This window comes from Phocoena sinus, chromosome 2 (assembly GCF_008692025.1).
Source record: "Phocoena sinus isolate mPhoSin1 chromosome 2, mPhoSin1.pri, whole genome shotgun sequence".
Classification (NCBI taxonomy): domain Eukaryota; kingdom Metazoa; phylum Chordata; class Mammalia; order Artiodactyla; family Phocoenidae; genus Phocoena; species Phocoena sinus.
In genome coordinates, this window is record NC_045764.1 from 84,834,786 (window position 1) to 84,850,402 (window position 15,617).

Sequence of the window (15,617 nt, forward strand, 5' to 3'; positions counted from 1 at the left end):
GTAAAATATAACAAATCTACCAAAAAAGTACGTAATACATAAATGTCAGCTTAACAAATTGTAAAATGAACACTCACGTCACCACGATCCAAGGCAAGAACCAGAACGTTGCCAAACCACAGAAGCTCCCTTGCCTTTTCTCAGTCACACCTCATTTTCCAACTCTCTGGAGTTAATCATTGCCCTGATATTTTATAATCGCTTTGTTTTATAATTTTATCCTATGAGTATAAATCTCTAAACAACATAGAATAGATTGGCACATTTTTAAACTTTATTGAAATGGAATCATACGTTTTTGTCTGGCTTCTTTTGCTCAACATTGTATATATTTTTTGATTCATTTGTGGTTTTGGATATAGCTGTAGTTCCTTGCTTTTCATTATTCTGTAGAATTCTATGATATCAATATACTACAGTGTCTTTCTACATTCCACTCCTGATGGATGTTTCTGGTTTGGGACTGTTATAACCAGTTCTGGTATGAGCATTTTCATATGTCTCCTCGTACACGAAGGCAGACATTCTGAACATATATCTCTAGGAATAGATTTGTTGGACACCTTTGCTCATCCGAAGGAAGAGAGAGAGGCTGAGCAAACCGGAGTCCAGAAGATAGGAGTTGGTGTCTGGGACTCTGTTAACACTCTGCTCTGGGCTGGGACCCTGGAGGTTTGCACGGCTCTGAGCCACGTGCCCTGAGGATGTTGATGGTCTACAGGAGGCAACTGTGAAGTTCAGGATCCTCTCTTTTAATCGTTTCCTGAGACTAGAGGGATATGGTTGGATGCCTGTCAAGGGTAGAGATCCTGTTGAAATACTTCCCTCTCTGGACTGGGACCCAAGGGCAGCCTCCTGGCAATAAGGTCACAGGCAGGACAGCTGGGTGGTGCAGAAAACATCAGGCCTTCATCCCAACCTCAGCAGCTGATAGAAGGAGATAAACACACTCTCTGGAGAAAGAAGACATCATCCTGCGCCTTGAAGTGGTTCTTAAATTCTTATCCTCTCCTTTATCTTGACAGGTATTCCGCACTAGTTAGTTCATTGAAGCTTTGGTGAAGATACTTCTTTTCCTTAGCTTTTTTGTTATCTTCAGTGGGGAGTTTGGTATGAATCAATTGTTACTGATGGCACATGCCCCTTATCTTATATGCATACCATAAACCCAGGCTTGTTTCAGATACCTCTGCTAAAATATCCTGGGGTTTCCAGGGAGTGCTGACAAACTTTTCTGGTCTCTTCTCATGGTTGCCTGATACTCCAGGCTATTGACCTGCCCTTCTGTAGGTTCTCTCTTGCCACACTGAGTCTAAGATCCTCTGGGTCACTGCTGCTGTCTGTACTACTTTGCTCCAAGCATAAACATAGGCTGTGGTATGCTAGAGCTGGCCCATATTGGTTCCTAGGAACTGATTGTTAAATTCTTAGGATTTATGTGAGCCAGTGGTTAAACACAGCTGTTATTAAAAATTAAATTATATAAACTTACGAGTTAAATAAATTATATGAAACACAAAGTTCATGAATACTCAAAACTCATCCCTTTTAAATTAGCTTTTACCGTATTTTGCTGATGATGCTCTTGAGGTTATTTCTATCTGTTGGATCTGTGTGGTGGAAATACTATGTACAATGGCGTGCTGTGGCACCTCGCTTCTCAACTCAGTGATATGACTGCTTGAACAGTCATGGGAAGATATTTACACCATGGAAATTGGTCAAGGCTACAAATCAGGGCTTTTTCTTTCTTTTGAAGAGCTAGTTGTTAAACACTTAGCACATCTCTGGACATAGGCCCCCCTTTCAAATCCTCACAGCAGAGTCAGAGTCAAAGAACAGAGTTTAGCAGGCCTCAAAGAATAACAACAGGGAATTACCATTCAGAGAACTTAAAACCTGGTTACTAGAATGGTTATTCTGAGTCACAGGCATAGGCCTCTTGATGGTAGTTACTAATGTTGCCGCTTTACCTAAATCCTGTCTCAGCTGTTTATGGGTGGTTGAATTCAACTTTCCTGCCTTGTCGTGCAGCCTACCCTCAAAGAGAATGACATTGAGTAGGTCTTTCCTAGGTCGATTCCAGGCCTCAACTCTCTGAGATACACAGAGAGTAAAATAATTTCCTTCCTTCCCTCATCTACCCCACTCCTCTTTTCTGTTCTCTTTTTTTTTTTTTTTTTTTTTTGCCCTAAGAATGAACTCTCCTTGAGATGACTGACAGTGGGAATGTCCATGCTCTTTACTTCTTACCATGGGGCTAACCTTGCTCAGAATACAATAATCACCATTTTTTCATAGTGTCTGGTTTATTCAGTATTGAATAAAACCACCTGTGGAGCTTCAACAGAACAGTCCAGATTGAGATTTGGCCTTTGAACACTGGCCTCCACTTCCCCTTTCCTTGAACAAATATCCACCCATCTCAAGAATAAACAATAATGCTAAGACACAGAGTAGTCCAAATCCAGATTTAGCAATAAAGACACCAAAATATTTTGTCTTCAACATAATGTACATGTACAGGACATGATTTAAAGGATTGCCTTACCTGTATAACTATGTAGAACCTACCTTTAGTTTCTCTGTCTGGAACATTTGCATTTAAGATTCCTCATTGCTTTCAGAATTGCCCTAAGAAGAAAATGTGCTTCAGAATATATTCAAAATCTAGCACTTCTCCCTGCTGATCACCTGATCCAGCCCCCTTCGTCTTTCATCTGGACCACTGCAGTAGCCTCCTAATTGGTTTCCCAACTTCCACAATTGCCCCTCTTCAGTCCATTCTCAGCACAGCATCCAGAGTGCTCAGGTTAAAATACAAATCGGATCAGGATGTTTCTTTGCTCAAAATCCTCTAATGTCTTCTCATTTTACTTAGGGAACAAGCCATGGTTACCTCCATAGGATCCTCTTTATTTCTTTGACATCATTATACTCCCTGTAGGTCACTCTGCTCCAGCCAGATGGACTGTCGTGCTGTCCTCTGAACATACCAGATGCTTTCTTGCCTCAGGGATTTTTCATGCACTCTACTTGCAGTATGAAATTGTCCTGTCCCAGAAAGCTGCAAATTTCGATTCTTTATTTCCTTCAGATTTTTTCTCAAATATTACTTCTTAGTGAGACCTTCTCCAATCACCTTATCACAATTACAGCCCTCCTATATTTCCTATCCCCTTTTCCACCCTAGTACTGATTACCATCTCACTCATTCACTCACCAACCACACCATTACAAGGCATATTTCATATGGAATTTTTATCTGATTGTATCATGTTCAAATACCATTGCCTAGAACCTGGTACCTGGCACATAGTGGTTTCTTAATAAATATTGAATGAATGAATGAATGTATGACAGAGTGGTAGAACAGACATTGGTTAGGATCTGGAGACCTAGGTTTTAATTTTTGCCTTTGCCTGTGATAAGCTCTGTAACACTCATTACATTCTGTTTCTATATCTCTAGGTACTTATTAATACAATGGGGATATAATGACTGTTTCACATGCCTCATTGACTTTTAGTGAGGCTCATGCAGGGAAGTGTTCTCTATAGGTGTGAGGGGATATTTTTATTGTCTTACTTATTTATACCCACTGTAGTGAGCAGCTAGTTCCAGGTCCACCTTGCCTTAAACCACTCCTAAGAAAAAGCTCTCCATTTGAACAGAGGGTGAGGCTGACAGGTTCATTTCCGTATCTCCCTCTGAAGATGTTAGCGGATCCTTGCTTATTGCTTAGATCAGGTAATTGGACTTATTATAAGCCATTAAAAACCTAAAGAATGAAATAAGCCACCACAGGGGCCAGGGCCTTGTGTGTGTCCAGCATTGTTTTATGTGTTCTGCATGTATGATACCCTTTCATCCACCTCCACTGCAACTCTGCAAGTGAGAGTATGGCTTCATTTTAGAGATGAAGAAATTGAAGTTTAGAAAGATCTAGTACCCCACTAAAGCAGTGGAGCTGATAAAAGACAGAGCCTGGGGAGAACTCATGTCTGTCTGACTCTTAACACCAAACTCCCGTCCAACTCAGGAAATTGAGATAGTCAGTCCAAGAGCCTAAAAGTGAATATTCTCACGCCTATGGAAGATGTTTCTCACTGACGTGTTCATTTCTTTTCAGACTGTCTATGACCAGTGGTTCATTACCCTTTTTAACATTGTCTACACATCACTGCCTGTTTTAGCCATGGGGATTTTTGACCAGGTATGTGTTTTTCTCTGCCTTTATAACGTATTTTGCTCTGTGGATGCCTTTTAGTTGCTTTTAGCTTCTAAGTAGAAGACACGAATCATAGAAAGAGTCCTAGGAATGCAGTTGTTTTAATATGTATTGCATGGCTCAAAAACCCTTCCAGATCTCCCACCTCCACCAAAAGATCCTCTGATCAGAGCTTGATTACTATCCTCTTAAAGATTCACACCCTACATTATTTCTCTAAAGGCTCTGAGACATCCTGCAAAAAACAGTCTCTTTAATTTCATTGTAGCCCAGCATTTCCCAAACTCATAGAACTGCACGTTTACTTATTTATTTTTCATGTAGAACTGATCAATATGCCTCAGAACTAGTACCTGTGGTTCACACACCAGGGAATACTGTATTAGCCTCTGAAAGTGCAGAGAACCGTGCAGTGATACATAGAAAATCATGGAGCTGGGTTGGAGTGCAGAGAGCTAGCATCTGTGGTGACACTGTCCAGCACAGCCCAGAACAGGAACTCCAGGCCAGAGGAACACCCTGCCAATGGGAGAGGAAGACACGGAGCCCCACAGCCATGGAGAGAGAAAGTGAGCAGTTTTCTTTGGTTTAGCTCCACGTGCTTGAGGGGAGAGAAGGGAGGGAATCATTTATAAAATGGTAGATCCTTGGCACACTCAGACCCTTGGAGGGTACTTCCTGGATAGGGACAAAGTCTGGCTGCCTATGGGGAAGTGAAAGGCTAGCCAGAGGAGCTTTCATGGCACAGAGTGTATTGTTTAAAAAAATTTTTTGAGGTATTTTTAAAGAGACCAGATTTTCTCCAGGCTGTTGTTAGATCCATTTGCTAGGCCTCATTTTCTGGCCCAGAGCCATCTATTGCAAAATATAAATCTTCGCATTATGAGCTCACTCTACTCTCCCATTCTGAGGCTTTGTAGTCAGTTGTAAGCCTCACTTCTTGTATGTAAAAAGGGCAGTTTGTGAACAACATATTTGTGAAATTCTACAAAAAGTAATGAACTCTTGAAGACCTTAGATGTAAGGGATTAAGCTCATTCATTTCCAGGTGCCCATGTTTGCAAGTGTTCCTTTCCTTGGTACTTTGTAGCTGCCCAGAATGTGGAGTAAAATATTAAATATAAATCAATTTCTGGGAAAAGATGGTTATTGTGCAATTTGAAAAAATATATAATAAGGGGAGAATTCAAGATGTTGTTATAGGAAGATCCCGAACTCACCTCTTGCCATGGGCACAGTGGGTCTACAGCTACAGGAGGAAAAATTTTCTCTTAAAAAACCCTAAAGGCTGGCTGAAGAAAACCACATGGAAGCCAGTTGGAGAGGCTGGCACACAATGTCACCATAAACCTCACCCCCGCCCTCAGCATGACAGTCCTCAACAGGGAGAAAACTCAAAACCTGAAGCTTCTGCCTTAGGAGTGAAGGGTGTGCACCCCACATTGGGCACCTTAACATTTCAGACCTGCACCTGCACCTGAGAGATGAACCTCCTAAAACCAATGAGGCTCATGTCCCAAGACCCACAAGACTGAAGCCATCTAAGAAATGGCTCTGAATGGGCCCGTGTGCTCAAACCCACTTGCTCCTTGGGCCCAGCTCAGAGGCAGCAGATCATGCCCAGTGATGGAGGCTCACCAGCTTATATTAAATCATCAGCCTGGGGGAAGGCATCTTATTTAACACACACATCTAGGAGCCCACTGGAACACACTCCAGGGACAGAGACTGGTGGGTGCCATCCTTGTACTCTCCCTTTGCCATACTCCAGAGCACCAGTATCTCCTGAAAGGGAGCTGTTACATGTGTCTGGTGCCCCTATTTTTGTGGCTGCTGTCCAGGGGACACCTCTTGACTGCCTGGCTCTGGAGGCCAGGGGAACTTGCATTCCTGGTCCCATGGGACTATAGTAATCGGTGTTACCCAGAAAGGAGCTCATATTCCTATCTGGTGTCCTGATTTTTACGGCTGCTGCCAGGGAACACTTCTACACCATCTGGCTCTGGTGGCCAGTGGGGCTTACACTCGTGGGTCTCACAGGATTGTAACCAGAGGAGAGAGAGTTCTTAAATATCTACCACCCCTCCCAGGGCAGAGCAAGAGGCAACAGACTCAGGAGCTCAGTCTTTCTGTGAAGGAGGCCTATTAGCTAATCATTATAGCTGAGGCCTGAGGGGTAACCATCTAATAAACGTGCATCTAGGGGCTGACTGTCATCGTTTCCAGAGACCTCAGAGGGCAGGCAGTATCTTCATGCTCTCCCTGTGCCACCTTATAGAGCTCTAGTGTCTCCTGGAGAGGAGCTTCACATGTGGCTGGCGCCCTGGTTCTTGTAGCTGCTGCCCAGGGGACACCACTTGATCACCTGGCTCTTGTGACTGGGGGCTTGCGTTCCTGGGTCCCATGAAACAGTAGCAAATGAAGAGTTGGTTCTTGGCAGACTACCCCCAGGGCACTGCACAGACAGCAGACTGAAACCCACTCCCAGTCTTTCTGGAAAAAGGAACTCTTTGTTTGTCCTGGAGCTTCAGCCTGAGGGGCAGGCTTCAGGTTTGGCACACTTCTGGGGGTTGAGGAAGCTGATCTCAAGGAATGTAAGCTGTGGCTGCCATCTTGGTCTGCTCCCTCTGCCTTGCTCCAGCTTTCTGCCATCTCCCAGAAAAGAGCTTATGCATTAATATGGAGCCCTGACTTTTGTGACTGTGGCACAGGGAACCTCCTAGATTGCCTGGTTCTCGTGGCCAGCGAGGCTCATTCTTGCAGTCCCACAGGTATATATTTGCATGGTTTTAAAAACTGCTGCTTGAGGGTCTAGATTCCCATCAGCCTGAATCTAGGTGCTATAATCTGACCCTGACACTGACATGTCTTGGCACGTTCTTAACTACTGAGAACTGTTAAAAGTATAATAGGCTCTTTGAACAAGCATGAAGGTTTGAGAGACAACAAAGAGCTGGGGCGGGGTTGAACAATAAGGTTTATCTCCTACATGAGGCCACTCTTGGAGACAGGGAGAAGTGTTTGTTTTGTCAGCTGTATGAAAACAAACACAAGAGAGTCAAACAAAATGAAGAAACAGAGAAAAGCAATGATCTTAGAGAGAAGATCTTAGAGAGAAGAATGCATGAACACAATAACTTCAACAAAAAGATGAAAAATATAAGAAAATACCAAATAGAAGTCATAGAGCTGAAGAATACCAGAGCTGAACTGATTAATACACTACAGGGATTCAACAACAGACTAGATGAAACATTAGGAAGGATCAGTCAACTTGAAGACAGGAACTTACCCAATCAGAGCAGCAAAAAGAAAAAAGGATGAAAATAAGTGAAGATAGCTTAAGGAACTTACAGGACAACATCAAACAGACCAACATTCACATTATATGGGTCTCAGAAGGGGAAGAGAGAGAGAAAGGAGCAGAAATTGTATTTGTAGAAATAATGACTGAAAACTTCCCCAACCTGGGAAGGAAACAGACATCCAGACCCAGGAAGCTCAGAGAGTTCCAAATAAGATGAACCCAAAGAGACCCACAGAAAAACACTTTGTAATCAAACCGTCAAAAGTTAAAGACAAAGAAATAATATTAAAAGCAGCAAAAGAAAAACAACTTATTATATACAAGGCAACCCCCATAAGACTATCAGCAGATTTTTTTCAGCAGAAACTTTGCAGGCCAAAAGGGAGTGGCATGATATATTCAAAGTTGAAAGGTAGAACTTTCACCAAGAATATTCTACCTGGCAAGATTATCATTCAGAATTGAAGGAGAGAGAAAGAGTTTTTCAGACAAGCAAAAGATAGAGGAATTCATCACTACTAAGCCAGCTTTATGAGAAATGTTAAAGGGGCTTCTTTAATTTGAAAAGAAAGGTGCTAATCAGTAACAAGAAAACATGTGAAGGAATAAATCTCAGTCAAAAGGTTTGAACAACACAGTTTTGAACTGTGTGGGTACACAGTCCACAGTTGGGTGAATCCACGGATGTGAAACCATGAATATGGAGGGCAGACCATAAAGTTATATTCAGATTTTCGACTGTGTGAGCATTGTTGCCCTTAACCCTGTGTTGTTCAAGGGTCAACTGTATATAGTAAAGGTAGTGGTTTAATCACTTATAAAGCTAGTATGAATATTAAAAGACAAAAGTAGTAAAGATAACTATGATTGCAATAGTTAAGTAATAGATAAAAAGATGTAAAATGTGATATCAAAAACATAAAATGTGGGGGGAGAGTAAAAATGTTGAGCTTTAGAATGGAATCAAACTTAAGTAGTTATCAACTTAAATAGACTATTATAGATATGGTATTATTTATAAGCCTTGTATTACCACAAAGCAAAAACCTATAGTAAATACACAAAATATAAAGGAATATAAGCATATCACTAAAGAAAGTCATCAAACCACAAAGGAAGAGAGCAAGAGAAGAAGAAAGGAACAGAAAGGAATTACGAAAATAGCCAGAAAACAACAAACAAAATGGCAATAAGTACCTACCTATCAATAATTACTTTAAATGTAAATGAACGAAATTCTTTAATCAAAACAAATAGAGTGGTTGAATGGATTAAAATAAAACAAAACAAAACCCAAGACCCATCTATATGCAGCCTCCAAGAGACTCACTTTAGATGCAGACACACAGAAACTGAAAGTGAGGGGCTGGAAAAAGATATTCCATGCAAATGGAAACCAAAAGAAAGCTGGAGTGGCTATACTTATATAAGACTAAATAGACTTTAAAACAAAGGCTAATAAGAGACAAAGATGGGCATTATATAATGATAAAGGAATCAATCCAATAATAGAATATAGCATTTGTAAATATTTACGCACTCAACATAGGAGCACCTAAATATATAAAATAAATGTTAACAGACATAAAGTGAGAAATAGACAGCAGTACAATAATAGAAGGGACTTTAATACCTCATTTAGATCAATGGATAGATCATTCAGGCAGAAAATCAATATAGAAACTTTGGCCTTAAATGACATGTTATACCAGATACACCCAATGTATATATATAGAATATTCCCTCCAAAAGCAACAAAATGCAAATTCTTCTCAAGTGCACATGGAACATTTATTTTAAAGGACAGATCATATGTTAAGCCACAAAAAAGTTTTAATAAATTTAAGAGATTGAAATCATATCAAGCATCTTTCTAACCACAGTGGTATAAAACTAGAAATTAATTACTGGAAAATTCACATATATGTAGGGATTAAGTGACATGCTACTGAACACCAGTGGGTCAAAGAAGAAATCAAAAAGGAAATTTAAAAAAACCTTGAGACAAATTAAAATGGAAATATAACATACCAAAATTTGTGGGATACAGTAAAAGCAGTTTTAAGAGGGAAGTTCATAGTAATAAATGCCTACCTCAAGAAACAAGAAGCATCTCAGATAAACAACCTACCTTTATACCTCAAGGAACTAGAAAAAGAAGAACAAACAAAGCCCAAAGTTAGTAGAAGGAAGGAAATAACAAAGATTAGAGTAGAAATAAATAGAGACTAAGAAAACAATAGAGAAGATCAATGAAACTAAGAACTGGTTCCTTGAAAAGATAAACAAAATTGACAAACCTCTAAGTAGACTCACCAAGAAAAGAAGAGAGAGGACTCAAATAAATAAAATCAGAAATAAAAGAGGAGATATTACAACTGACCACAGAAATACAAGGATCATAAGAGACTAATATGAACAGTTATACACCAACAAATTGGACAACTTAAAGAAATGGATAAATTCCTAGAAACATACATCCTACCAAGACTGAACTATGATTAAGTATAAAATCTGAACAGAATGGAAAACAGTATGGAGGTTCCTCAAAAAATTAAAAATAAAACTACCAAGTGATCCAGGAATTCCACTTCTGGGTACTTATCCGAAGAAAGTGAAAACACTAATTTGAAAAGGTATATGCTCTCCTATGTTCATTGCAGCATTATTTATAATAAATAAGATATGGAAACAACCTAAGGGCTAAGAGATATAGAGAAAAAATATACAGTTGGTCCTTGAAACAAGAGAAGGGTTAGGGGTCCCCCTCACCTTGGCCCCCCTCCCCATGCAGTCAAAAATCCTCCTGTAGTTATACAGTTGGCCCTCCACATCCACGGTTCTGCATCTGCAGTTTCAACCAACAGTGGATCACGTAGTACATATTTTTTTTTTTTTTTTATAAATTTATTTATTCATTTATTTATTTTTGGCTGTGTTGGGTCTTCGTTTCTGTGTGAGGGCTTTCTCTAGTTGTGGCAAGCGGGGGCCACTCTTCATCGCGGTGCGCGGGCCTCTCACTGTCGCGGCCTCTCTTGCTGCGGAGCACAGGCTCCAGACGCGCAGAGCTCAGTATTTGTAGCTCACGGGCCCAGCTGCTCCGTGGCACGTGGGATCTTCCCAGACCAGGGCTTGAACCCGTGTCCCCTGCCTTGGCAGGCAGACTCTCAACCACTGCGCCACCAGGGAAGCCCATGTAGTACATATTTATTGAAAAATTCTGTGTGGAAGTGAACCTGCTCACTTCAAACCCATGTTGTTCAAGGGTCAACTGTGTGTATAATAAGGCCCCTTATTGCCATCAAGTTGAGTGTATACCCCTATCCTGTCCTGCTTTGTCAACTCTGGCGCTTAAACTGATCTCCAGATCATGGGATGCTATGCTAGAAGGCCTCAGTGACCGTCTGTGGGTCTGCTCATTTTATAAGGAGGAAACCAAAACTCAGAAGTTCAGGTTACTTTCCTCAAGTCACATGGCCAATATGTGACAGAGCTCAACCTAGCAATAGGCCACTTGACTCTGAGATTGCAACACTATTACTGTTGTTACTATTACTATCATCATTCTTTTGGTATTCTTATAGAAGCATCTGTTTTTTAATTACAAGAACTGTGATAAGAGCTCTGCTGAATATGTACCCATTTCATCATGACAGTGATCCTGTGAGGGAGATGCTGTCGTTTATACTCCTGGAGATGAGGAAACTGAGGCTCACACAGCTGAAGTGACAGGTCCAAGACTACACCCCTGCTAAGCAGCAGAGCTGGGGTTTGAATCAGGGTTGTCTGGCTTCAAAGCCTGTGTATATAACCTTATCAGTCACTGGACTGGGGAAAGAAGCACCCACTAGCATCTCAAAACTGGACTTCTCAAAGAGACTACATCAATGTTCTTCATGGGACTCCATTTGGCAAGGCCTTGGGTCATCCCACAAGCAGGAAGGGGAACTTGGTCTGCTCCCAGAGTTCATGCCTGTTGTTGCTCCCTCTTTGCCTGCTTCACCTTACCCATGACCCTGTGATGTTGCCAGTGGTCAGTCCTTGCCATACTTTTTGGCTGGGGTGTTCGGCTGGGGTGCTTACAGTGTGGTCATCAGCATTGCTTTGGAGCTTGTTGGAAATGCAGTCTCAGGCCCCACCCCAAACCTACTGAATTATAATCTGTACCCCAGGTTATTAGTGTGTACATGAAGTTTGAGAAGCACAGCTTTAGTTTCTCCCAGGACTCTGTTGGGCCCAGACGTGACACCTTCTCATTCCGTCTAAATTCTTTGTCCTGAACACCTGGTAACTGCCCGTGGAATCCTCCCTGGGTAGAACACTCACCTCTTCAGGCTCAGCTCCCTTCCACCTGGAGTCCCACATTCAGTTCCCCCTTTCCCAGTTCCCTTTCTCCTGCTCACGCTTCCCCCAAAGTTGGGAACTCTGGTTGGCCAATTCTGACTCTGCAGCTCTCTGCTGACATCCCCTGGTCACTACCACTCACTGCGTTGGCAGTTAACCCCTGGGGCCCACTGGCTGCACGGGATGTACTAGAATTCTGGGAGCATGAATGCAGCTGCAGGAGAGTACAGGAAAGAAACTTCAATTTGAAGCCAAGTATCTGCGTGCAATCAAGTTCTGGTTCTGCCATAAGAGCTGTGTGGCCTCTCATGAATCTCTCTTGGAGACTCAATTTCCCTATATAAAATAGGGATCATTTTATTATCCTTTGGGTTACTGTGGGAATGAAAACAAAATAATGAGTAGTGTGTATTAGGGCGTGCTTAGATGTGCGTGTGCTGTTTCTGGAGATAGGAAATTCAGGGTATCTCTAAATTCTCAAACCTCTTCCACTGAAGTAACTCTCTATTGACAGGATGTTAATGACCAGAATAGCATGGATTGTCCCCAGCTCTACAAACCTGGACAGCTGAATCTACTTTTTAACAAGCATAAATTTTTCATCTGCGTGGCACATGGAATCTACACCTCATTAGCCCTTTTCTTCATCCCATATGGGGCCTTTTACAACGTGGCTGGAGAAGATGGACAGCACATTGCAGACTACCAGTCTTTTGCAGTGACCATGGCCACGTCTTTGGTCATTGTGGTCAGTGTGCAGGTAACCTACTGGTGAAAATATCTTAACTTGATGTCCTTACACCTTTTAAAATTCTGTTTCATTTGTTGACAGTAATTTTAAAGGAATACTGGGGTTTTCTTTTTAACTACACATTTTGAGATAAAAGCAGGAAGTTTTAACATAAATTTCCAGATGTAGGAGATTAGCATTGGATGTCTATAACCTCCATGTTAGTGGAAACCTCACAATGAATCAATCACTTCTTGGGACTGCGTGTTGTATGTGAAGAGAAATGATTATACTACTACTTCCTCCTTGTGCTGTCTTCTTGGAAGAAAATTTTTCCAATGATAACAGAAACTTTCCCATGACTTCTATAAGACTTAGTAACTTCCAGGTTTCAAAGTGAGATATAACGTTTACTTGGCAGTACATTTCTGTGGAATTATCAAGAAGTTCAATGCTATGTATGTGGCACATCTGAATCTCAAATTCATAGAAGTTTTCCTGGTAGGAATGATTTTTTAAAAATTCATTTTATTGAAGCATAGTTGATTTACAATGTTGTGTTTCTGGTATACAGCAAAGTGATCCTGTTATACATAAATATATTCTTTTTCATACTTTTTTTTAGCATCTTTATTGGAGTATAATTGCCTTACAATGGTGTGTTAGTTTCTGCTTTATAACAAAGTGAATCAGTTATACACATACATATCATATTCTTTTCCATTATGGTTTATCACAGGATATTGAATGTAGTTTCCTGTGCTATACAGTAGGACCTTGTTCTTTATTCATTCTGTATATAATACAGTAAGTCCCCTACATACAAACGAGTTCTGTTCCAAGAGTGCGTTCGGTTCGTAAGTCCAATTTGTTCCTAAGTCCAACAAAGTTAGCCTAGATACCCAACTAACACAATCGGCTATATAGTACTGTACTGTATTAGGTTTATAATACTTTTCACACAAATAATACATAAAAAACAAACACAAAAATAAGGAAAACATTTTAAATCTTATAATACGGTACCTTGAAAAGTACAGTAGTACAGTACAACAGCTGGCATCCAGGGGCTGGCATCGAGTGAACAGGTGAGAAGAGTTACTGACTCGAGGAGGGAGAGGAGGTGGGAGATGGTAGAGCTGAAGGATCGTCAGCAATAGGAGACAGAGGACAAGCTGCAATTTCACTCATGCCTGACATTGATGGCACAGGTTCTGGTTGCTTGCTGGATTCAATTTATCTACCCTCTTGAAGAAACGATCCAGTGATGTCTGGGTAGTAGCTCTTTTTTCTAGTCATAGATGACATGGTAGCACTGGATTGCATTCTGAATGGCCGCTGCAACCTTCACGTACCATTCTACATTTGGGTCCTGTGCCTCAAAAACTAACAGTGCCTCCTCAAATAAAAAACAACCCCTTGCCATTTCCTGCATCGTGAATCTCTTCGGTTCTTCAGTTACTTCTTCTCCCTCTTGTCTCTCTTCATCCTTTCTCTGGGCCTCCAATTCCATCAGGTCTTCATTAGTCAGCTCCTCGTGTTGCACAGCAAGGAGTTCAGTGAAGTCGTCCTCTTGCAGATCTAGCTTGAAATAAAGATACTGTACTACTGTGCTCTATACAGTACTGTAAAGTACACAAAAGCACAACCACTTGTAGAGGATGCACACACGTGACAATGTACGCCAGACACGAAAACTAACTTATGTGATTGGACTTGTGAACGCACGTTTGCATCTTTGAAAGTTCGCAACTTGAAGGTTCGTATGTAGGGGACTTACTGTCGTTTGCATCTGCTAATCCCAAACTCCTAATCCATCACTCTCCCAACCCCCCTCCTCCTTGGCAACCACAAGTCTGATCTCTATGTCTGTGAGTCTGTTTTGTAAATAAGTTTATTTGTGTCATATTTTAGATTTGACATATAGTGATAGCATATGGTATTTGTCTTTCTCTTTCTGACTTACTTCACTTAGTATGATCATCTCTAGGTCCATCCATGTTGCTAGAAATGGCATTATTTCATTCTTTTTAATGACTGAGTAGTATTTCACTGTGGGGGTGTATACACACACACACACAAACACACACACACACACATCTTCTTTATTCGTTCATCTGTCAATGGATACGTGGTGTTGATGGACACTTGCTTCCATGACCTGGCTATTGTAAACAGTGCTGCTATTAACACTGGGGTACCTGTATCTTTTCAAATTACAGTTTTGTCCAGATACATGCCCAGGAGTGGGATTGCTGGATTATAATGACAACTCTAGTTTTAATTTTTTGAGGAACCTCCATAATGTTTTTCATAGTGGCTGCACCAATTTACATTCCCATCTGGTAAGAATGATTCTTGATGATCCATTGATCTTCATCAGGCATCTTGAGTTTGTTTCTATTTCCTCTTTTATGCAAATGGTGGACAATACCATTAGGTATTGAGTTAGAATTTACAAAAGCTTTCCAATCCATTAACGTCTGTACCTCTGGGTGGATACGTTAAGCCATGTGACCTCTGTTTTTTGTCTTTTTTTGTGTGTGGTTTTTTTTGGGGGGTGTTTTTTTGAAGGGGAAAGTATAAATCAAGGGCTTAATTTTTATGGAGTTTGAATTGCCTGTGGTGAGTCCTTTTTCTATCCTATAAACAATGTCTTTTACAAATCTTAGCCTCTTATATCCAGTGAAAGATCTTGTTAAACCCCAGACTTTCTCTTCATGACTCAATAAATGTTTAATAGATTGAATGAATCAGATGTAAATATACTGCTCTTAAAAGGCATCTCTGCCATGCCTTGGTCCATCTAAGTGAGTATCATTAAGTTCAAACCAAAGCCATCTAACCCTTGACATCTTGGAAGTCCAAAATTCAGTCAGACAGGTAGCATCCAAAATCAGAACCATATTTCTCCACTCAAAGAGGAGTTCTGTTTGTCTGTTTCACAACTAAGTAAAGCATATGGGTGCTTTGTGAACTCTCCACGCCTAGTTCCCCTGTGTTCA

General features: G+C 40.9%; 1 protein-coding gene across 13 annotated transcripts in view; it reads left to right on the forward strand.

Moving 5' to 3' along the window:
• ATP8B4 (ATPase phospholipid transporting 8B4 (putative)) overlaps nt 1-15,617 on the forward strand; it is a 305,179-nt gene that overhangs the window by 277,265 nt on the left and 12,297 nt on the right. For all 13 annotated transcript variants that reach the window (XM_032624347.1, XM_032624361.1, XM_032624352.1 and 10 more), the window contains 2 exons: nt 4,133-4,216; nt 12,397-12,642. In XM_032624347.1, coding sequence (XP_032480238.1) covers nt 4,133-4,216; nt 12,397-12,642 — 330 coding nt within the window. The remainder of the gene's footprint in view (nt 1-4,132; nt 4,217-12,396; nt 12,643-15,617) is intronic.